Genomic DNA, 22,054 nt, shown 5'->3' with positions numbered 1-22,054 from the left:
AAGAGAGGAGAAGGTATCACTCAGATGTCTGAGGAATGGGGTGTGGTTGTACAAGAGAAAGGTAGCAGGTGAGTGTCACCTGTATGCACACAGGGCACTGCATTAATTCCTTTCCAGCCCTATTTGACCAGGCCCTGGAAACCAGATGGTGGGGGAGGGGGAGGTCAGGTTCAGCCCCACTCCTTCCTTCCCTCCAAGCCTGATCTAGTTTTCCTCTTTCTCCTTCCTGTCCTCGAGGAAAATCCAACAGGCTGGTGCCAGGGCCAGTTCTCAAGGGATGGGAACAGAAGCAGACATGGGTTTCTCTGCAGAAGAACACGAAAAGATACGCACAGGTCCACCGTGGGGAAAGAAGGGCGTAGACATTATAGAAATGGAGGTCAGACGGACTGTTTTAAGGCACTGACAGATGTGGGCAGAGTCATGGGGCATGGAAGTGTAGAGAAGCAGATGGGCACACGACCAGGAAAGGCCAGGGCAGAAATTCACTCACCTGGGAGGAAGGGGGAGGGGAGGAGGGGGAGGGGAGGAGGGGGAAGGGGACGGGGTGCCTTCCTAAGGAATGCTGATTCAGCAGGTCTGGAGGAATCTGCATTTATAAGAAGGCCTCTCCTCCCCCCGACCTAGGTGAGTCTGACCTGGGTCGCCGGGACGACCTTCCTTTTGAGAATGTCTATACGCTGGCTGGCTTCTCGGCCTTATATCCTCACTCGTCTCCGCCCGCCGTCAGCAGCCTGAGCCTGAAAACTGGTTTCAGCCTGGCCTTGAGCTATGGATAACCATGTCCCAGGCTCCCGGCCCAGGGGCGGCGCGGCTGTCGGGCGGGCGGCACGGCAGCGCGCGGCCGCCAGGGGTCGCCAGAGGCCTCGGCTCGTGCGCTCGGGCTCCTCCGCCCGCGGTCGCCGCGCCCGAGCGAGCCGGAGAGCGAGCGGAGCCAGAGCGCTGCGGGCTCACAAAGCGGCCGGACGCGCGGCGGCGGGTGGCAGGAGCGTAGGAGAGCGAGCCGGCAGATCAGCCTCCTCCGCGACCGCGCCACGCGAGCTCGAGCAACTCGGACGCGGGCACCCGGGCCGGCCCCCACGGTACGTGCCCCGCGGAACCCCGCGCCCCAACTTGGGGTAGTTGGGACCTCCCCGCGACCACCGGGAGGTTGGCAGGGTCAGGGCCTGGGGGTATCTCCGCGCGCCCCTCGTGCCGAGGCGGCAGGGCGGGCGAGGGGGACACCCACCCCCGCCGCGAGTACATCCTCCCCGCACCCCGCGCCCGGTTCAGCCGGAGCCTGGGCTGCTGCTCCGAGCCCGGTTCTCCCCGCTCCCTACCCCGGAGCTCTAGGCACCGTCTGTGGGAGTGCGGCTTGCGGATCCCGGGCTCCCGGTTTTTAGGGAGGGGTGCTGAAAACCCCGATCTGAGAGTAGCGGTCTGTGGGGCACCCGGAGAATAGGCGACAGGGGTCCTCTGTAGTTTGGTAGCAGCCCCTAATTTATGACGCAGCCTCTTCATTTGAAACTAAGCCCCCCATTCGTGAGAAGGGTCCCCGGGTCTCTAGATCCGCGACAGGCGCCCCGGGTGTGCGGGGGATGACCGTTTCCCCGCAGTGAGAGCCCCAGTCCCTACAGCCCGGGCGGGTCGCCGAGGCGCCGAGAGCCGAGTGCAGCGCGAGGGGCTCGCCTGGCCCTGCCCTCCCGCCTCACGCCCCGGCGTGCCCCCTGCCCGCAGATGCCAGCGATCGCCGTGCTGGCGGCGGCGGCCGCGGCGTGGTGCTTCCTCCAGGTGGAGAGCCGGCACCTGGACGCGCTGGCGGGCGGCGCGGGCCCCAACAACGGCAATTTCCTAGACAATGACCAGTGGCTGAGCACCGTCTCCCAGTACGACCGGGACAAGTACTGGAACCGCTTTCGAGACGTGAGTACCGCTGCTGCTGCCGGGCCCTGCGGGGGCCGGGGAGCCTCTCAGAGACCGGGGGCCTCTGGGGCGGGGTGGAGCGGGCATTGATGCAGACCTGCTCACCGCAGTTCGTTGGTCGGGGTTCCGAGGCTGCCTCTTGCGGGAGACGAACTTTAAAGACAACTTCGAAGGCTTGGTGTTCTTTGCCTGCGACCTGTGGTCCAGGTGTGTGTTTTCATAGGACTCGGGGAGGAGACTGACTAACAGAATTTGAACAGAGAGAGGCTTCCTCAGGCTCTCAGTCCCCGTCATGTTCATGGTTGACTTTACCGAGGGCCCTAGAGAACCTTCCTGGGGCAGCAGTGATTTAGACAGACTCTAGGCTGTGCCAGAAGATTCCATGCTACAGATGTTAGGCTTGGGGCTGAGCTCAGCTGATGTGTTAGAGACAGGTGTTCTAGGAGCTTTGGAGGGTCGTGGCCATGGGCCTCATCCAATGTTGACAGTACTAGTGTGGGGGAGGTGTGGTGGTTTTGACCCTCGGTGTCTTAGGGGAAAGGGAGTAGATCGACTGTTCATGGGGTTGGTCTCCTGCCCTCTGGGGGAGCCCCGGCAGGCACATCTGCTGCCTGTTTCTGTCCCCAAGGCTGGCTGCTGCTCCACAGGTATGTCCCAGAGGATGCAGGACAAGAAACAGTGGCACAGTGTTTCCAGCAGATGGCAACCCCCTTCCCCCTGCCCCAGGTGCTATGGGGGCTGCTGACAGCTCTTCTAGAGGCTCTCCCAGGTAGCTGGGGCCTCGCTCTTGGAGGGGACTGGGAGAGAACTTGTATGACACTTAACATGATGGTTTCCTGCCCTTCAGAGAGATCTGCCCCAGGAGTCCCTGTTCTTGTCACCAGGCTCTTTTAGGTGAGAGATGTGCGGGGATCTCCCTCCCTTTCCTGGATTTGTCTAGCCCTATTTCTGGTAGCCTCACACCTTTGCAGGGGAAAAGTCTGAGGAAGTCCAGTGAATCCAGATATTTGCTTGTACTTGTAAAGAGCATCTCTCCGGGTCTCATCCCTGAGGAGCAGGTGTGCCCACAGTCTCCAGTGAGGGCTTCTCCCTCCTCTCTCTGTTCCTCTTCCTCCCCTCTTTAGTTGACTGTGGGCTGCTTCTCTTTGAAATGTGCTTTCAAACACTTTCAATGAACTTTCACAATAATTTTGAGCTTGGCTTAGGCAGCAGACTTCCTCTTTGCTTTCCCCAACCACGAGATGCCTGACACACCTCTCACTGTTCCTGACCTGCTCTGTTAACCATCTTGCATCCCCTTTCTGTTCCTTTCAGAAGAGTCCTGTGATGACTTTTTTTTGCCTTAGGCTGAAAAAGATGCTGAACTGCCCCAAAGGCGCCCCCCAAAGAAGGCTTCATTCGCGGACTCAACAGGGTAGAAATAATTTTGCATTTTAAAATGTATTTTATCATTCCATTTTGGATAGAGTGGCGGGACAAGGCAGTTGCTTACTTCAGCTAGAGGTGGAAGAATTGGGCCGGATGTAGAGGAGAAGGCACACCTCTGTTAATGCCTTGGTTAGATTGGCACCTGGGTCAGATTGAAAACACCTGTGCTCGCTGGCCTTCAGGGTGTGGAAAGGTTTACTGTGCTTTTGTGTCTGCTCAAAAGTTTCTACTCTTGGTGTATCATAAGTATGGCATTATTCTTATTTCCCATTAAGCTTTAACTTTTTGTAAGTTGAGCTTTCTCTATTTCTCATCTTGCTTGCAAATGGTGACATTTTTTTATCCTTGGTTCAGTATTGTCCCGAACCTGATGGATCAGGAAGCTCACCTGGGGTGTTTGTTAAATTCTAGCACACAGACTCCTCTCCTGGAAAGCCTGATTCCCTACTTCCAAAATGACTGCTGGAAAACTCTGTTTTAAACGAACATTCTAGGCAATTCTTACGATATTTAGGAAAGACTGCCTTAACTATTGTAGAAATGTCTGAAACTTAATAAGAGAAATGCTTCTGTGTTCAAAGCATTCTTGAAATCATTTTGTTTCTGGAGAATTTTTTGTTGTTTCTGGAGAATTTTAGATGTTAAGATTTTTATGAGTATATATTCTTTTAAAATGATCATTTTATCCAGCATACCATTTAAAAACATCTCAAAATGTTGAGAAAGTCCCAGACAGGTTTTATCATCAACCATTTTATATGCTTCATGGGGTCTTGTGATATCAGCTGTGGCTAGTAACCTCTTCAAAGTTGTGAAACTCAAACTAGACACTCCTTGGTTCCACCTTAAAGCATCTTCATTGGGTCATTTACTCGGAGTAACCACAAAGCCTCTGTTCTCTGGGACCAGGCCACAAAGGTTGGTTGCTCTACAGACTGGATGTTCAGTAGACAGTGGACGAAGACCCAGCAAATGGGGCAGTTGCCCAGCCAGCCTGATTGTTTGCACTAAGCCAGTTCTTGCTTAAGGCTGACAAAGCTTGCTTCTCTGCTAGTGTTTTAGTTGTTTTGTTGAGGCCTCTGATAACTTACAGAGAGTGTGTCCTGAGATTACTGTTATGATGCTTGTCAATATTTGAAAGTCATTGTGAAAAAAAGCTTGTTGCCTCCAGGGAGAGAGATTTGTTTTAAATTTGTTAAATTTTTCTCTTTTAAAGGCTTATTTGTTTTTCTGAGAGAGAGAGAGGGAGAGAGAGAGAAGGAAAGAGAGAGAGGAGAGGCAGAGGGAGAGAGAGAATCCCAAGCAGACTCCCACTGAGCACCGAGCCCGATGCAAGGCTTGATCTCACGACCTCAAGATTATTACCTGAGTTGAAATCAAAAGTTGGCTGCTCAACCAAACGAACTACCCAGGCACTTGGGGAAGAAAGATTGAGAAGTGATTTTTGGTCTTGTGAAACTGAAAATGAGGTCCTAAAGTCTCCTTTTAGAATGTTGATCATATGCTTTGGTGATGGTTATTGGGCTTACTTGGAAATGGAAATGATGGGTTGGCTGTGTGCTCCCTGCTCTCCTGCATTGAGTGTCCTGTGGCATTGCCAGCGATGACCTAGAGCCACTACGTAGCACTTTGAGGTGATCCTGTTGCTCTAGGTACACACTTAATCACTGTCTCCTTGACAGAAACAAAACTTTCAGAACTACTCCATGGCTTGTTGCTGGAATGAGGGATCCAGGAGAAACAGAACAATGTTGAGATGTTGGGAGATGTTTGCTCCTAAATGTAATTAGTGGTCTGTTTGGTCATCATTCTTTTATCAAGATGAGCTATTGGATGGTTTAGTCAGATAGAGACTGGGATTTTTGCACAAATACAGTATTGCACAGGAGAAGACGAAGAAGGCAGGTGTTTGTATTAAGTTGTACAATAATTTCCAGTTTTCTACGGTTATACATTTAACTTCTCTGTGGTTTGAGATAGAGGGGTCAAGAGGCTATAGTCATTCTCTAGATTTTTCCTCAGTGTGATTTTGCTTTTCATAGTCATTCCTCTAAGGAAATTTTCCTCTGTTCATTTTTACATTTATTTGCACATTCATTCCCACACCTATCTGACTGGCTAGTATGTGCTAGGCAGCGTGGGCTGTAAGCATGCACAAGATAAATAATGTGATTTCTTTTCTCAGTAACCTCTTGTCTACTGGAGGAAATACTTGAAGGTTTTCATGCATTTCTATCTTACTTTTTTATTATTTTTTTTTTTGAGAAGTTTTTTCTTATAACAGTCATACATTCTGGTTGAAATTAAAAAATGAAAATATTGCCGAAGTAGGTAAAACCTGATGTTAACCAACCACATTGTTTAAGGCCCTTTACATATATTATCTCATTTAAAATTCATAACCATCCTAGGGGAGAAGTACTATTATCGACCGTTATCGACTTCAACTGGGAGGTTGAGGCTGTTGCCCCAAGTTACACAGCTGGGCTGTGGAAGAGCCTGGACTGGACCCAGGCAGTCTGATTCCAGATTCTTGCTGTGTTTTGCAGTCAGTCAAGAGTGGAGTGGATTTAGGGTGTGAGGCTTCTTTGTTATCATGTTATAAGTCTTTCGTACTTCCTGTCTGAGGGCCATCAGTGAAGAATCTTAGTTTGAGGCAAACTGGAACAGAAGCCAGGTAGATACGGCTTACTGTAGGGGTCACATCAGGGCTTATCTTCTGCTAATAATGAGCTTCTGATGTGATTAAAATAATATTGTTGCTTACACCAAACATGACATTTTCTTTCTTATGCACACATGAAACTAGACTTGACATTTAACTCCAGGATAATTACCTTGAGCAGGCCTGAAGAATCAGAAATGTTGTCTTGGCTGGCATTTATCTTAGTCTGGAGTGACCTGAGTTTGTAATTCTAATGAGACCATAAGGACCAGCCTGCATTCTTTCTCCTCTTGGTGCATACTCTGGGGGATTTGGTGGTCTCTGTAGCAGAACTGGGGAGTCAGTGAGTGTCTGATCTGCTCCTTTGATCTTAACATCTCAGCTGTCATGAGTTTCAAGGGCAAATGGGGCTTATTGATAGAATAGTGGCTGGCTCTGTCAGTGGAGTTGGTGACAAGAGAGGTGGTATGGCTTAGTGTATCAGTCATTAATCTGTCACCACAGAAACTCGGCTTGTAATAGAGAGTAGCAGAAAATCATTTTGATTAAACAGGTTCAAGGAGACTTAAATGAGTTTGTGATCCTGATTCTCTTTAATGAACCTGCTGTCTTAAATCCCCTATACTAAATGACCACTGGTAGAAATAATTATTTCAAAGGAATCATTGTAAAGGGACCGTTTGGGAGTCTGTAGGCCTGAGACCATTCTCGTGTTTTCCGTCTTTACCTTCAGTTTGTCCTTGCCAGAGAAAACCTAGTTCTTGCCTGGCGAGGGTGGGAGAGCTTCCTGCCTCAGTCGACCTTTCTGGGCTGAGTTCCCTGCCTCTCCCGGTCCTCCCCCAGTGCTGCCCTGTACTGCTTCTGCTGAACTGGATTGCTGAGAAGATACTCCTTTCCTGTAGACTGATGAAATTATTTCCCAAAGCAAGAAGTGTCCCAAATGGATCATGGGGCCCGTTACTCCCCTAGAGGAGTAGGACGTAATTATGAGCTCAACTCTTTTATCTTGCTTGGAGAGAGACAGTAATGTTAGTAATAAAATATTTTATAATTGATCATATCTTATTTACCTAATATAGTGTGTTTCAGACCAAACACACTCAGTATCTAAACTTGAACACTTTGAGGATGACACTTTTTACTTTTTTTCTGGTGAGGTGACTGTAGATGTTCCTCAGGAAATTCCTCAGACCCAGGCACACCGCAGATGGATCTCCTCTCCCCAGATGAGGTAACTACAAACAAAATAAATTTCCCTAAGGGATTAAACAGTATCAAGGTAACAAGTATCTTCTTACTCTATTTCATCTAATATAAGATGCCATTACTTTTAAAATGCACCGTTTTTGTGTACTTCTAAGAAAGAAGACAGTGCCCAGAATGAAGAATTTAATAGACCCTTGGGTAAACCTAGGTCCTCAGAGGACTGCCCACTCACTGTAAAGGTAAACAAGAAATGAACCCGCCGTGCAGAAAAAGGAGCATTGGGAGGTGACTTGCCTGTCTCCACCTTGGCCCTCGTGGAGGGAAAAAATAACGCCCCTGTCATTTGAGCAGGCTGACTCAAGGCTTCCTATCGTGCAGCCTCCCAAACCTTGGTTAATTAAACCCAAGGTAGTCAGATTACTTGTCCTCTCTGAATCCTTGACTTTCCGTTCGTTAAGTGGGGATAGTAACCCTCTTATTGGTGAGAACTCTAGATTTCAAGTAACTGAAATCCAGTTCAGGCTGGCTTCAAGGGAGAAGAAAACCTCCTTTGTAACTGAAGATCCTACTGATAAGCTATGCCTTTAGGTCAGGTTGGATCCAGACACTCAGCTTACCCGTAGGACTTGGGTGTCTGTGCTCATTCTTCTCCCCTCCCACACCCCCCAGTCTTTGGGCTCTCTTTCCCCCTATGTTGGTTTTATTCTCAGGCTCATTAATTCCATGTGGTAGCTCATGGCAAGTACAAATTTATATCATCATAAAGTTTTTATATCTCAGCAGTGCCAACAAAATTCCCAGAATTGAGACTTGTCAGATTTAGCCGTTTTATATACCCATCCCCAGTCAACAATTCTGGACAGTTGGGTAGAATATGCTAATTGTCCAGGCCTGGGATGGATGTGGGGCTAAAGTGGTGGTGGGGCTTCATTGACTCCCATGGTGCAAAGGAGGGTGGAGCGGTAGCTCCTTAAGGGGACAGGGTTATCCAGTATGTTAACCAGCCTTACGGGGCTGCTATGGAGAATAAACTGGCTAATGCCTGGGAAGCTCTTAGCAAAGTGTATGGTTAATAAAGGCTGAAAAGGTGGAGGCTATTTTTTTTTTTTTTTATGTTAACAACAGCTCCTATAACACTTAATATATTATTCCTCAATTTTAGTTGTATATATTTATATTTTAGCTTTTAAAATCACTGGATGCCTCCAGACGTCAGAGCCCAAGTCTTATTGTGCTTGGCACAATAAGTGTAGTAGGTGGTCAGTAAGCATTGTGTTGTAGGTGGTCAGTAAGCATTGTGTTGACTCACGTTTTTTCCTAAGCACACCTCTTGCTGTATCCCTGGGAAAGAAAGCTTATAGGAGAATTGCAGACATGTGCTTTTAGTTTTGGTAGTTTTGGGTAGGTAGGCATGATTCTACATCATACATTTTTGGGGGTTTCTAATCTCTATCTTTAAGCTTGGGCTTTACAACTTTATAACCCTTTTCAGGATACCCTGTGGTATAGAATTTGGTATTCCCAGACCTTTACCGTTAAGCTCAGCACAGAAAGCTGCTCAGTGAATGAATGAATGAATGAATGAATGAGTGAATGAGTGATTCGGGATCAGGACTTTCCACATCTCCAGGATGGGGACAAGTTGTTTTTTTAGAGGGCGGGCTCCAGTAAGTCATGCTAGCTTTGGACATGTGTCTCATTCTTTTAGTAGCTGGTAGTGATTATGGGTACCAACAGATGGAGTGCTGTTGAGAGTCAGGGGGAACTGAAAAAGAATCGCAACCCCTGCACGAGTGGGACACAGCTCTTTGAAACTGAGTCCTGTTGTAGGGAAGAGCTCGCTCTTTGACCTGAGTTCACCTTGCGGTCTTGCCAAATATAAGCTTGGGTCTTTGGCCAGAGTGTCACTTTCCTCATCTATATAAAATCGAGGGATCATATCTACTTGTTGGGTTTGGGGGAGGCTGAGATCGTGACACAAAGAGCAAAATAAGATGCTCATGATCTTTGGGTGGCGGGTATACCGGCTCCTCTGATTTGCTTTCTGAGGGTCACTTGTCTTCTGCCCTGTGAGGGAAATGTTGGCACACAGCTCCAGGTGTTGTTTACTGTCTCATGTCTTCAAGAAATGTTGGGGAGATTTCGCCCATTATCATTTAGCCTGTCTGCATTCCTTGCCAGTCTGGAAGGCTGTGAGAGGTTCCATATGATCTGTTCTCTGCTAATTTCCAGTTTCAGCTTCTGGCACAGAAGACTTTGCCATGTATTTCCCATCATCACTGGACCTCCTGAAACTGGCAACTCATCATGATGGGTATGAGAGGGTTTTGTGCCCAGCTGTGCCTGAAATCTGAGTTATGTGAAGGGCTCCCCAGGGAGCCTTGTTTTGCCAGCTCAGCCCTAATCAGAATCACTTTGAATGTTAAGCTCTGATGTCCAGCCCATCTCAAAAGGTATAAAACTCATCTCGTCCTACAGACAGATAGATCCAGGCTGGCTTTAGGGTGGGTGGGGTTCTGCATTACTGTCCTTGAGGAAGTTCCTCCAGGGTCTAGCAAATGTTGCTTGTTGGAGTTCGGGAGTCTCCAAACTCCTGGTTTGGCCTCAAAACCAACAGGAATATACTGGTATGGTTGGCCAGGCCTTTCTTCCTTTTCTACTCAGGCCTCTCTCTCTGATCTCAATCAGACAGAGATCACGACAGGCTCTCAGGGGAGCTATAATTTACTAAAGGCAGAGCAGGTTAGCTGCGATTTAGGAAAACCCAAGCAGTCAAAAATCACTACTGTGGGCCATGATGGTTTGTTGGTGCAAAATCGTTCTCCAAATGCCAGCTCTGCACCAGGCCTTTGCTGGGTGCTTAGTGAAGAAGACAGAGGAGGTTTGTGCCCTCCAGGGGTTTACTATCTAGCAAACAGATAAACAGTCAAAAGATAATCACATAGGTACAGGGGCACCTGGGTAGCTCAGTAGGTTAAAGCCTCTGCTTTCGTCTCAGGTCATAATCCCAGTGTCCTGGGATCGAGCCCCAAATCGGGCTCTCTGCTTGGCGGGGAGCCTACTTCCTTTCCTCTCTTTCTGCCTGCCTCTCTGCCTGCTTGTGATCTCTGTCTGTCAAATAGGTAAATAAAATAAAAACGATAATCACGTAGGTACAATAGACAGAAGTGCTACAAGGTAGAGGTATAGATGCTTGGAGACTAGGTGAAGGGGAGGGAAAGGCACTAGTGAACACGTTTGGTCAGGGAAGCCCTCCCTGGGGAAGCCACTGGAGCTAACAGGTGGCAGATGACAGGAGCGAGCCAGGTGAGAAAATGTGCTTGTGTTCCAGGCAGCAAGTGGGAAGAGCAAGTCCCAAGGTCTTGTGATGAGTGGGAAGGACCCTGATGTGTCTCCATTAGATGTGTTTGCTCTGGAATTCTGTTAAACAGCAAGCTCTCTCCTAGTTTATTTAAAAAACTCACTTTGCCCATTTTCACCTCAGCTCCTATTTTGGGGGCAGGGGCATGAGTCGCCTGGGACAAATGAGGTATGCAGATGGACCAAGTACGCGGAAGGATGGCCTATTCTTTTCTTCCCCCCATCTCTGCCAGCTTCAGCAGCCTTCTCTGGTGGGAAAGTATCCATCCCCCTGCTTTGCCTCCCCCTTTCAGAAAGGCCTTCCTCGTCTAGGGTCTGCAACCCTTGAACTTCTCCGTCCCTCTGTGGTCCAGTGTCCTGGGCTATAGAGCTCCTACAGTTTCCACTGCTGTTTAAAAATAAAGGTGCCATGGAGTTTCTGGATGGAGTGATGATTTATGAAGTATTTATTTCAGAAATGAGAATGCCCTCCCCCATTCCTTCCTCCTGCCATCACTGCTGAGAACCAACTGGGTACCAGGCTTGGAGACTAAAGATGAGAACCAAGATTACCACCCTCAAGAGTCACACTTTAGCAGGGGAGATGGAAAAACACACAGTTCCTTTAGCACCACGTCAAGGGCTGAATAGAGTGGGTGCGTTTCATAACCCCTCTGTCTGGGTCCTCTCAGCGTCCTTCCAATAGAGATGAGGGTAACGGTTTCTTTTTGGGAAGGAGGAAAGAGGTATTGACAAACCAGTGATGTGAGTTTTTGGAGATTCTTCTGGAAGGGTACTGCTAAAGTCCACAGTAACTTGATTGGGCTGCTTTTCTTATGATGCTATACAAATATGTCCCTCAGGAGACTCTCTCTCTTGATCCTTTAAATAAGCTTGTTTTTATATTTGGCATACTGGGGAAGGGAAGGAAAGACATATTATACCACTATTTGTAAGAATTTGCAAACTCTTCCGTGTCCCACCGTGGAGGGCACTGTCAGCATTCCCCAGTGTAATTATGTGCCGGGAGAGCAGGCATTTATGCAAAGCCCATCAGTGCCTGTGATTGGAGCGGGGAAACAGAACTTAGTGCAGGCGTTTCAGACAATCTTTGCACAGATGAAACAGACAGAAAACAAATATGCAGCGAGTATAAGCCTCCACTCTTTCTGTCCCACTGTTGACATGGCCTCGCTCTCAGTTCTAAAAATGTCCAGGCCAAGGCAAAAAGAGAAAATGAGTGAGTGAGGTGCTAGAGTGGTGCTAGAGTGAGGTGCTAGAGTGGTGGTTTTTATACTCACGGCTCTGTAATCTTGAAACATCACTAATGCTCTTCTTTAAACTGTAGCTCTCTGGGCACCTGAGTAGCTCAGCCGGTTAAGCGGCTGCCTTCTGCTCAGGTCATGATCCCAGGGTCTTGGGATCAAGCCCTGCATTGGGCTCCCTGCTCAGTGGGGAGCTTTCTTCTCCCTCTACCGCTCCCTCTGCTTGTGCTCTCTCAAATGAATAAATAAAATCTTAAACAAAACAGAACAAAAGCCCTGTAGATTTCAGTCTCTGTGTCCAGAGCCTAGTCTTCAGTAGGTCGAAGGTGACACCCAGGAAGCTGCATTTTAAATAAGCAGTCGGGATAATTCTGATGCAGGTAGTTTTTGGACTGTATTTCCAGAAAAATCCTGGAGAATTATTATTCATCCTAAATAGCTGACATGATAAGATCCAATGAATAGTAACATTTTAAACAAAATGAGCATTTTGTGTAGTAGGAAATTATTATGGGTGCAGTGTTTTTCCCTTTGGCCAACAGAGCTACCTTTAATACCAATAGAAAGAAAGGTCTTGCTTTCCAGAGTGTGTGTCTGTGTATTCTCAGCAGCAGGCATTGTTAGGAGGTGTTCCTGGAGCAGAATAACATTTGACACTTGACTGGCTACTAGGGACACTTGTGTACATGAATATGGTGAAATTGATGTGGGGGCCTTTTACAAGAGAAACTCTTTTGGATGTCATCTCAACAAATCTTCCTATCTCTGGCGGGGCCTGAACCCAGCCAACTCTGGGCTAACTTTGCATATGTTTTATGCACAGATGACCTGAAGTAACTTGACTCTGACCCTGACTTTAGTTTACAGAGAAATGGGTATTGACGCTTAAGTGGTGCCGAGAGTATGTAATGAACAAGGAATTTTGAGGATCATCAAGGCATGGTGGTACTTCTTGTTCTGAAGCCATTCCGTTGCCCACTGAACCAAATCTCAAACTTTGCTTTACCCCATGTTGCTGAATTTCCTACAATTACTGGTACCTAAAATTGATAAAACCATTGCCAGGAGGGAGAAAATAGTTAACAGATAATAACTGAACAGATTTGTGTGGCTGTTTGGGGTCTTTCCATAACCCCATTGTTAAGGGATGGTTGGGTAGTTTCCATGTCTTTTTATGGTCCTTAATATGCTGATTCCTTTATGGCTTCAGTGGGCATGACCGGCAGGTTAGTGTCCAGAACTTTCATTAGGCTGAGGCATCACTTCCAACATCTGGACCAGCTGGTCTTAGTGTGACTCTGGATCTCATCTTCAGCCTTTGACCAGCCTACTTGAATCAAGACCTATGTGATTTTCAGTGAAGGAGAGCATAAAAGTGTTATCCGTAGTAGAGATAAAATACTGCTGTTTTTACTAGTGTGAAATAAATTGTGTGATTTTTCTTTATATGACAAGGTTGATGGTTTAAAAATTTCTCCTATCTCAGAAAGACCTTTGCATAGGTTTTTATTGTTTTGTTTCTTTCCATTGTCATCCTTGACCTAGATCTTGCCTTTCTAGTGACTAGGTGCTGGTACTCAGATTCAGTAGTTCTCTTTATTCACACATTCCTACATTCCTAGCACAGATGCTTATTAGCCAGGCTGCTCTAAACCATGCTGGCAATTTAGGATGTAGCAGGGAGCCAAACAAAGGTGACTCCTATCCTCTGAAATCTTTAGACTGCTTGTCTGAGATCAAGTGAAGAATAAGGGGTGCTTGTCAACCTGTTGGGGGTTATTCCACAAAGGAAGAGCTATGATCCACAAAGGAACCAGAGCAGTCCTGGCCTGCTGGACATTCAGGGGCATTGTGACGGGAGCCATGATTCTGTGGGAAAGTCGCACCAGCCTTCATCTCTCAATCTATCTGGCGGTCAGGCCACTTGAGTTCACCTCAACTCTTACACTTATGGGGTGCCTCTGATGTTCTGCATAAGTTTAAGGACCCACCTGCTTCCAATAGAAGGGTGTTGGTCTGTGTAGTCAAGGTGAAACATGTAGATGAGAGAGGACTTGACATGTACGAATGCTGAAGTTCGGTGTTGTGCCTTGTCTGTCCTCTAGGTCAAGGTCTGGATTGGTAAAGAGTATGTTTTACTGGAGTATAACATATATAGGGCAAAGGGTGCCAGTCATGAAGGTATTACCGCTTGATGTACTTTCATCAAGTAAACACACCTGTACAAACTTCAACCCGATCAAGAGACAGAATCTCCTCAGCATCTTAGAAGTCCGTTTTGTGTCCCTTGCTGTTGCTGCCTGTCCCTGTCCCAAGCAGGAACTGTCCTGACTTCTAATACTGTAGATTAGTTTTGTTTATAATGAAATTATAAGGATGTCTTTCTAGGTCTGGCTTCTTTTGCTGAACATCAGATTTATGATAGATTGTTGTGTGTTGCTGTACTTTGTTCATTCTCATTGTTGTGTGAATAGTCCACAATTTATTCCCCTGTTCTATTTTTTTGGTCTTTATTTAATTTTAATTCCAATATAGTTAACATACAGTGTTATATTAGTTTTAGGTGTACAATATAGTGATTCAACAATTCTATGCATTTTACTCGGTACTTATTAAGGTAAGTAGACTCTTCATCCCCTTCACCTATTTCACCCATTCCCCCTTCCATCTCTCCTCTGGCAACCATCAGATTGTTCTCTATAATGGAGAGTCTGTTGCTTTGTCTGTTTTTTTCTCTGTTTCTTTAATTCCCTATATGGAGGAAAACTGTATTGTATTTGTCTTTCTCTGACTGATTTATTTCATTTAGCATTATGCCATTCCTATGTATTCTTGTTGTTGCAAATGACAAGATACCTTTCTTTTTCATGGCTAATATTCATTCCAGTGTGTGTGTGTGTGTGTGTGTGTGTGTGTACACCACATATTCTTTATTCATTCATCTAATTAATGGACACTTGGTTTGCTTCCATAATTTGGCTATTGTCAATAATCCTGCAGTGAACATAGATGTGCATATATCTTTTTGAATTCATGCTTTTGTATTACTTGGGTAAATAGTAGTGGAATTACTGGATCATATGGTAATTCTATTTTTAATTTTTTTAGTCTTTTTTTTTTTTTTTAGATTTTATTTATTCATGAGTGACAGAGAGAGGAGAGGGAGGCAGAGGCATAGGGAGAAGCACCAATGCAGGGCTTGATCCCAAAACCCCAAGATCACAACCTAAGCCAAACACAGAAGCTTAACTGATTGAGCCACCTAGGCATCCAATTTTTAATTTTTTGAGGAACTTCTGTACTGTTTTTCATAGTGGCTTCATCAGTTTGAATTACCACCCATTGTGCATGAGGACTGCTTTTTTTCCATATCCTCACCAACACTTGTTTCTTGTGTTTCTGATTTTTGCCATTCTGGATTGGATTATTTGTGTTTGTGTTGAGTTGTATAAATTCTTAATATATTTTAGATACTGTTTATCTGATATGTCATTTGCAAATATCTTCTCCTTTCATTCGATTGCCTTGTAGTTTTGTTGGTTTCTTTGCTGTGCAGAAGCTTTCTATTTTGATGACATCCCAATAGCTTATTTGCTTTTTATTTCCCTTGCCTCCGGAGACATATCTAGAAAAATGTGCTATAGCCAATGTCAGAGAAATTACTGTCTGTGCTCTTTTGAGAATTTTTATGGTTTCAAGTCTCATATCTGAGTTCTGAATCCATTTTGAGTTTATTTTGTGTGTGGTGTAAGTGGTCCAGTTTCATTCTTTTGCACGTTGCTGTGCAGTTTTCCCATCATCATTTGTTGAAGGGATGGTCTTTTCCCTATCGCATATTCTTGCCTCCTTTGTTGAAAATTAATTGACCATATAATCATGGGCTTATTTTTGGGTTCTCTGTTTTGTTCTGTAGACCTATGTGTTTGTTTTTGTGCCAGTACCATACTGTTTTGATGGGTATAGCTTTGTAGCATATCTTGAAATCTGGGATTATGATACCTCCAAATTTGTTTTTCTTTTTCAAGATTGCTTTGGCTATTTGGGGTCTTTTTGTGGTTTTGTACAAATTTTGGGGTGGTTTTTTTCTAGTTATGTGAAAAACGGTGTTAGTATTTTGGTATAGATTGGGTTAAATCTGTAGATTGGTTTGGGTAGTGTAGCTATTTTAAGACTTTTTGTTCTCCCAAATTGGGAGAAATAATAAAATAATCAAGACATTAAATATCTTTCTATTTGTGCGTGTCATGTTTAATGTCTTTTATCAGTGTCCTGCAGTTTTCAGAGTATAGGTCTTTAACCTCGTGGTTAAGTTTATTTCTAGATATTTTATTATTTTTTGGTACAATTGTAAATGACATTGTATTCTTAATCTTTCTGGTACTTCATTATTAGTATAGAGAAATGCATTGATTTTGTATCCTCTGACCTTAATGAATTCATTTATAAATTCTAGTTGCTTTTTGGTAGAGTCTTTAAGCATCCTGTCCTCTGCAAATTGTGAAAATTTTAGTCCTTCCTTACCAGTTTGGATGTGTTTTATTTATTTTTCTTATCTGATGGTTGTGGTCAGGACTTCCAATACTGTGTGGAATAAATGTAGTAAGAATGGACATCCCTCTCTTGTTCCTGACCTTAGGGGGAAAACTCTTCAGTTTTTCCCCAGTAAGTCTGATGTTAGTTGTGGGTTTTTCATATATGGCCTTTATTATGTTTTGTTATGTTCCCTCTAGACTTACTTTGTTGAAGGTTTTTATCTTGAGTGGGTATTCTACTTTGTCACATGCTTTTTCAGCATCTGTTGAAATGATCATATGGTTTTTTTTTTATCCTTTCTCTTGTGATGTATCATGTTGATTGATTTGAGAATATTGAACCATCCTTGCAAACCAGGAATAAATCCCACATGATCATGGTGAATGATTTTTTAAAATGTATTGTTGAATTCAGTTTGATAATATTTTGCCGAGGATTTCTGCATCTATCTTCGTCAGGGACATTGGCCTATAGTTTTATCTGGTTTTGGTCTCAGGATAATGCTGGCATCCTAGAATGAATTCAGAAGATTTCCCTCCTCTTCTATTTTTTTTTTTTAATAGTTCAAGAAGAATGAGTCTTAAGTCTTCTTTAAATGTTGGATAGAATTTACCTGTAAAGCCGTCTCATCCTAGACTTTTATTTGTTGGGAGTTTTTTGATTACTGATTCTATCATTGCTGGTATTTTTTGTGTTTAAATTTTTTGTTTCTTTCTGCTTCAGTTTTGGGAGGTTTTAGGTTTCTGGGGGATTTATCCATTTCTTGTAGGTTTTCCAATTTCTTGGCATATAATTTTTCATAATATTCTCTTCTAATCCTTTATTTCTGTGGTATGAGTTGTTATTTCTCCTGTTTCATTTTTCATCTTGTTTGAGACTTCTTTTTTTATGAGTCAGCAAAAGGTTTATCAGTTTTGTTGATCTTCTTATAGTAAGTACCAGTTCCTGGTTTCATGGATAAATTCTTTTTTTTAGATTTTTTTGTTTCATTTACTTCTGTTCTCATCTTCATTATTTCCTTCCTTCTGCTGGCTTTGTGGTTTGTTTTTTCTTTTTCTAGCTCCTTTAGGTGTAAAGTTAAGTAGTTTATTTGAGATTTTTCTTGCTTCCGAAGGTAGGCCTTTATTGCCATAAACTTCCCTCTTTTTTTTTTTTTTTTTAAAGATTTTATTTATTTATTTGACAGAGAGAAATCACAAGTAGTCGGAGAGGCAGGCAGAGAGAGAGAGACGGAAGCAGGCTCCCCGCTGAGCAGAGAGCCCGACGCGGGACCCGATCCCAGGACCCTGAGATCACGACCTGAGCCGAAGGCAGCGGCTCAACCCACCGAGCCACCCAGGCGCCCCATAAACTTCCCTCTTAAAACAGCTTTTGCCACAGCCTAAGGATTTTGGATTGTTGTGTTTTCATTTTCTTTTGTCTCTGTGTATTTTTTGATTTCCTCTTTGATGTCTTGGTTGACCCCTTCATTGTTTAGTAGCATGGTATTTGTGCTCATTCCAGATTTATTTATTTATTTATTTATTGTGGCTGATTTCTAGTTTCAGAGTGTTGTGTCACGAAAGGTACATGATATGACTTCAGCCTTTTTTAATTTGTTGGGGGTTGTTTTGTGGCCTAATATGTGATCTGTTCTGGAGCATATTTCACATGCACTTGAAAAAAATGTGTATCCTCCTGTTTTAGGATGAAATGTTCTGAGTAATCTGTTAGAACCATCTGGTCCAGTGTGTCACTGAAAGCCACTGTTTGCTTAGTGATTTTCTGTTTAGATGATCTGTCCGTTGATACACGTGGGCTATTAAAGTCCTCTACTGTTAATTGTATTACTACTGATTACTTCCTTTGTTTGTTATTAGCTGCTTTATGTATTTTGGTGCTCTCATGTTGGGTACATAAATATTTACAATTATTAGATCTTGTTGGATTGTTCCCTTTATATGGTGTCCTTCTTATAGTTTTTGTCTTAAGGTCTTTTATCCCCCAATATCAGTACTGCTACCCCAGCTTTCTTTGCCCTTCCATTTGCATGGTAAGTGCTTTACCTTCCCTTCATTTTCCAGCTGCATGTGTCTTTAGGTCTGAAATGAGTCTCTTGTAGGCAGTCTTGCCTTTTCATCCATTCTATCACCCTATTTCTTTTGATTAGAGTAATTATTGATAGGTATTATATTCAAAGTACTTACTGATAGGTATGTACTTACTGCCATTTTGTTTTCTTTATGGTTGTCTCTGTGGTTCTTCTCTGTTCCTTTCTTCTCCTGCTTTGTTGTCTCATGGTTTGCTGGCTTTCTTCAGTGATATACTCAGATTCCTTTATCTTTTTTTAAAACTTTAATTCCAATATAGATAACATACAGTGTTAAATTAGTCTTAGGTCTACAGTATAGTGATTCACTGATTCCATGTATTACTCAGTACTCATCAGGAAGAGTATACTCTTACTTCCCTTAACCTATTGTACTCATTTCCTTACCCACCTCCCCACTGGTACCCATCAGTGCTCAGTAGGTAAAAGTGTATTTTTTGGTTTCTCTTTTCCCCCTTTGTTCCTTTCTCTTAATATTTTGCATGAGTGTTACTGGTTTTTGGTTACCATTAGGTTTGGTGTAACATCTTATGTATGTAGCAGCCTATTTTAAGTTGATGGTTGCTTCAATTTAAACCTATTCTTTACTACTCTCCGCAACCCACATTTTAGCTATATGGTGTCATCCTTTACATTGTTTTATTATTATTTTGTGAATCCCTTGACTGATTTCCATAGATACACTTAATGATTTCTACTTTTGTTACTCCTACTTAAGGTCTTTCTTTTCCACTCAAAGAGTCCTCTTAATATTTCTTATAGGGCTAGTGTAGTGATCATTAATTCCTTTAACTTTTGTTTATCTGAGAAACTCTTTATTTCTCTTTCTATTCTGAATAATAGCCTTGCTGGATAGAGTGTTTTTTGCAGCAGGCTGTTTTCTTACAGTATTTTGAATATATCCTGCCACTCCCTTCTGGCCTGCAAAGTTTTTGCTGAAAAATCTGCTCATGGCCTTAAGGAGTTTCCCATGTAGGTAACTGTTTTCTTTTCTCTTGCTGCTTTTATTTTATTTTTTTAAAAAAGATTTTATTTATTTATTTGACAGAGAGATCACAAGTAGGCAGAGAGGCAGACAGAGAGAGAGGGGAAGCAGGCTCCCTGCTGAACAAAGAGCTGATGCAGGGCTTGATCCCAGGACCCTGAGATCATGACCTGAGCTGAAGACAGAGACTTAACCCACTGAGCCATCCAGGGAGGCACCCCCTCTTGCTGCTTTTAAGATCCTCTCCTTTTTGACATTTTTAATTACTATGTGTCTTGGTGTGGATCTCCATGGCTTGATTTTATTGGGGACCATATGTGACTCCTGGACCTGGATTTCTGTTTCCTTCCCCAGATTCAGAAAGTTCACAGTTATTACATCTTCAGATAAATCATCTGCCCCCTTTAGTCTCTCTTCTCCTGGGTTCCCTGTAATGCAAATGCTATTACAGTTGTTGGTGTTGCTGGTTTCCCTAAATCTCTTTTCATTTTTTTATTATTAATTTTATTCTCTCTACTGCTCAACTTGATTGCGTTATATTACTCTGTCCTCCAGGTCACTGATTCATTCTTTTGCTTCCTCTAGTCTACTGTTCTCTCTGATGGGTTTCCAATTTCAATTAAGTTCTTAATCTCTGATAGGTTCTTTTTTGTGTTTTCACTCTTTTTGTTAAGGGGTCTCACTGAGGCCTTCCACTCTTTTCACAAGTCTAGTGAGTATCTTTATGACCACCATGTTAAATCCCCTATCAGGCATATTACTTATCTTCATTTCCTTTAGGTCTCTTGCTGTGATCTTATCCTTTTCTTTCATTTGGAACATATTCCTCTGTCTCCTCATTTTCCAGATCTCTGTTTTAAGAAAGTTAGGAAATTCAGCTATATCTCCTGCCCTTGAAAATAATGACCTTACAAAGAACAGGTCCAGTAGTATCCTGTAGCACAATGTTCCCTGTTTACCAGAATCTGGCACTTAAGGAATGTTTCCTTTGTGTGTTGCATATGCCCTATTGTTGTGGTTGAGCCGCTTTTGCCTTCACTTGTGGGCCATGGCTCTCTTTGCCTGTTGTGGGCAGGGTTTGGTTCCTCTGTTGTTAGTGGGCCACTCTGGAGCCACCTTGGGTTTGAGTTGAGTCAGACCAGATGTATGGCAGAGCTGTAGTAACACCAGACTGCAGTGCCCTGAGATGCCTTTGGTGGTGGGTGGAGCCTGCAGTCAAGACCAGATATCTGCTCCCAGTCCACTGCTGGGGCTGCAGTTGGCCTGGTGTGTGCAGCTATCTTTGGATGGACTACAGCCAGGGACATTTTAGAGGGGGCAGGTCTGCAGGAGAACATGGGGGTGGGGCACCCTCTATTAGCAGAGTTTGCACAGGTCTGCTGTGGGAGGGGACCTGGAGCTGAGGCATAGCTAGAGGGTCATGTACAGAAAAGAATGCAGGGGCATGGTGCACTGTGGTTACAAGGACTCAATGTATTGGCTGTGGGAGGGGACCTGCAGTGGCAGGGAACAGAAGCAGACTGGTTGGAGGAGGCAGATCTGTAGAAGCTGGTCATGTTAAATGGAGATGTTAGATGTCACTGTGCTAATTCTCACAGATGTCTAGGCCTGGGAGCATGGGGGGAGGGGGTCAGGAAGAGAAATGGCCCTCACTCTGAGATTAGTAAATCTTCCTGTATTTCTCCTGTATAAACCAAGCATTTTACTTTTTTTAATTTTTATTTTATTTTATTTTTATTTTTATTATTTTTAAAGATTTTATTTATTTATTTGACAGAGACCACAAGTAGGCAGAGAGGCAGAGAGAGAGGGGGAAGCAGGTTCCCTGCTAAGCAGAGAGCCCGATGCAGGGCTCAATCCCAGGACCCTGAGACCATGACCTGAGCCGAAGGCAGAGGCTTAACCCACTGAGCCACCCAGGCGCCCTTTTATTATTTTTATATTTTTTAAAGATTTTACTTATTTATTTGACAGAGATCACAAGTAGGCAGACAGGCAGGCAGAGAGAGAGAGAGGAGGAAGCAGGCTCCCTGTCAAGCAGAGAGCCCAATGTGGGACTCGATCCCATCATCCTGAGATCATGATCTGAGCTGAAGGCAGAGGCTTAACCCACTGAGCCACCCAGGCGCCCAACCAGGCGTTTTGAAAACTGCTCTTCTATGCTGTATCTCTGTGGGGCTGTTTCTTGTCCTCTTTCTTTCTTTCTTTCTTTCTTTCAAGTAGGCTTCATATTCCATGAGGGGCTGGGACTCATGACTCTGAGGTTAAAAGTTGCATGCTCTACTGGCTGAGCCAGCCAAACACTCCGTTGTGCTATCTCTTTACAGGTGGGGACTCAGTCTCCTGTCACCCTCCCAGCTCTCCCAGAGCAAACCTGACTTTTAAAGTTCCATGGATTAAGCACAGCTTACTATGAAAGCCTGCGGAATGCAGCCCCTCTGGTTTTCAAAGCCAAATATAATGGGGATTCTCCATGTCTGGAGTGGCTGAGGTGTCTGTTTTTCTGTCCACTCAACTGCAGTGATCCTCCCTCCCCAGGCAGTCCTGCATGTTCATTTAGTTCCTAGCTATGTCTCTGCTCTTCCTCCCTCTTCGATGTGGCCCCTTGTTTACATTTAGCTGTGGAGAGTTTATTCTGCTAG

General features: G+C 44.3%; 1 protein-coding gene across 1 annotated transcript in view; it reads left to right on the top strand.

The window, feature by feature from the left end:
- The first annotated feature begins 922 nt into the window (after positions 1–922).
- The window catches only part of SPOCK1 (SPARC (osteonectin), cwcv and kazal like domains proteoglycan 1), a 501,413-nt gene continuing 480,281 nt past the window's right edge, over positions 923–22,054 (top strand). Inside the window, exons 1-2 of the mRNA XM_059417623.1 lie at positions 923–1,082; positions 1,717–1,902. Coding sequence (XP_059273606.1) covers positions 1,717–1,902 — 186 coding nt within the window. The 5' untranslated portion in view covers positions 923–1,082. The remainder of the gene's footprint in view (positions 1,083–1,716; positions 1,903–22,054) is intronic.

Source organism: Mustela nigripes, chromosome 12 (genome assembly GCF_022355385.1).
Source record: "Mustela nigripes isolate SB6536 chromosome 12, MUSNIG.SB6536, whole genome shotgun sequence".
NCBI lineage: Eukaryota > Metazoa > Chordata > Mammalia > Carnivora > Mustelidae > Mustela > Mustela nigripes.
The sequence above is the reverse complement of the archived record's forward strand: the minus strand, read 5'-3'. Positions and strand labels throughout refer to the sequence as shown.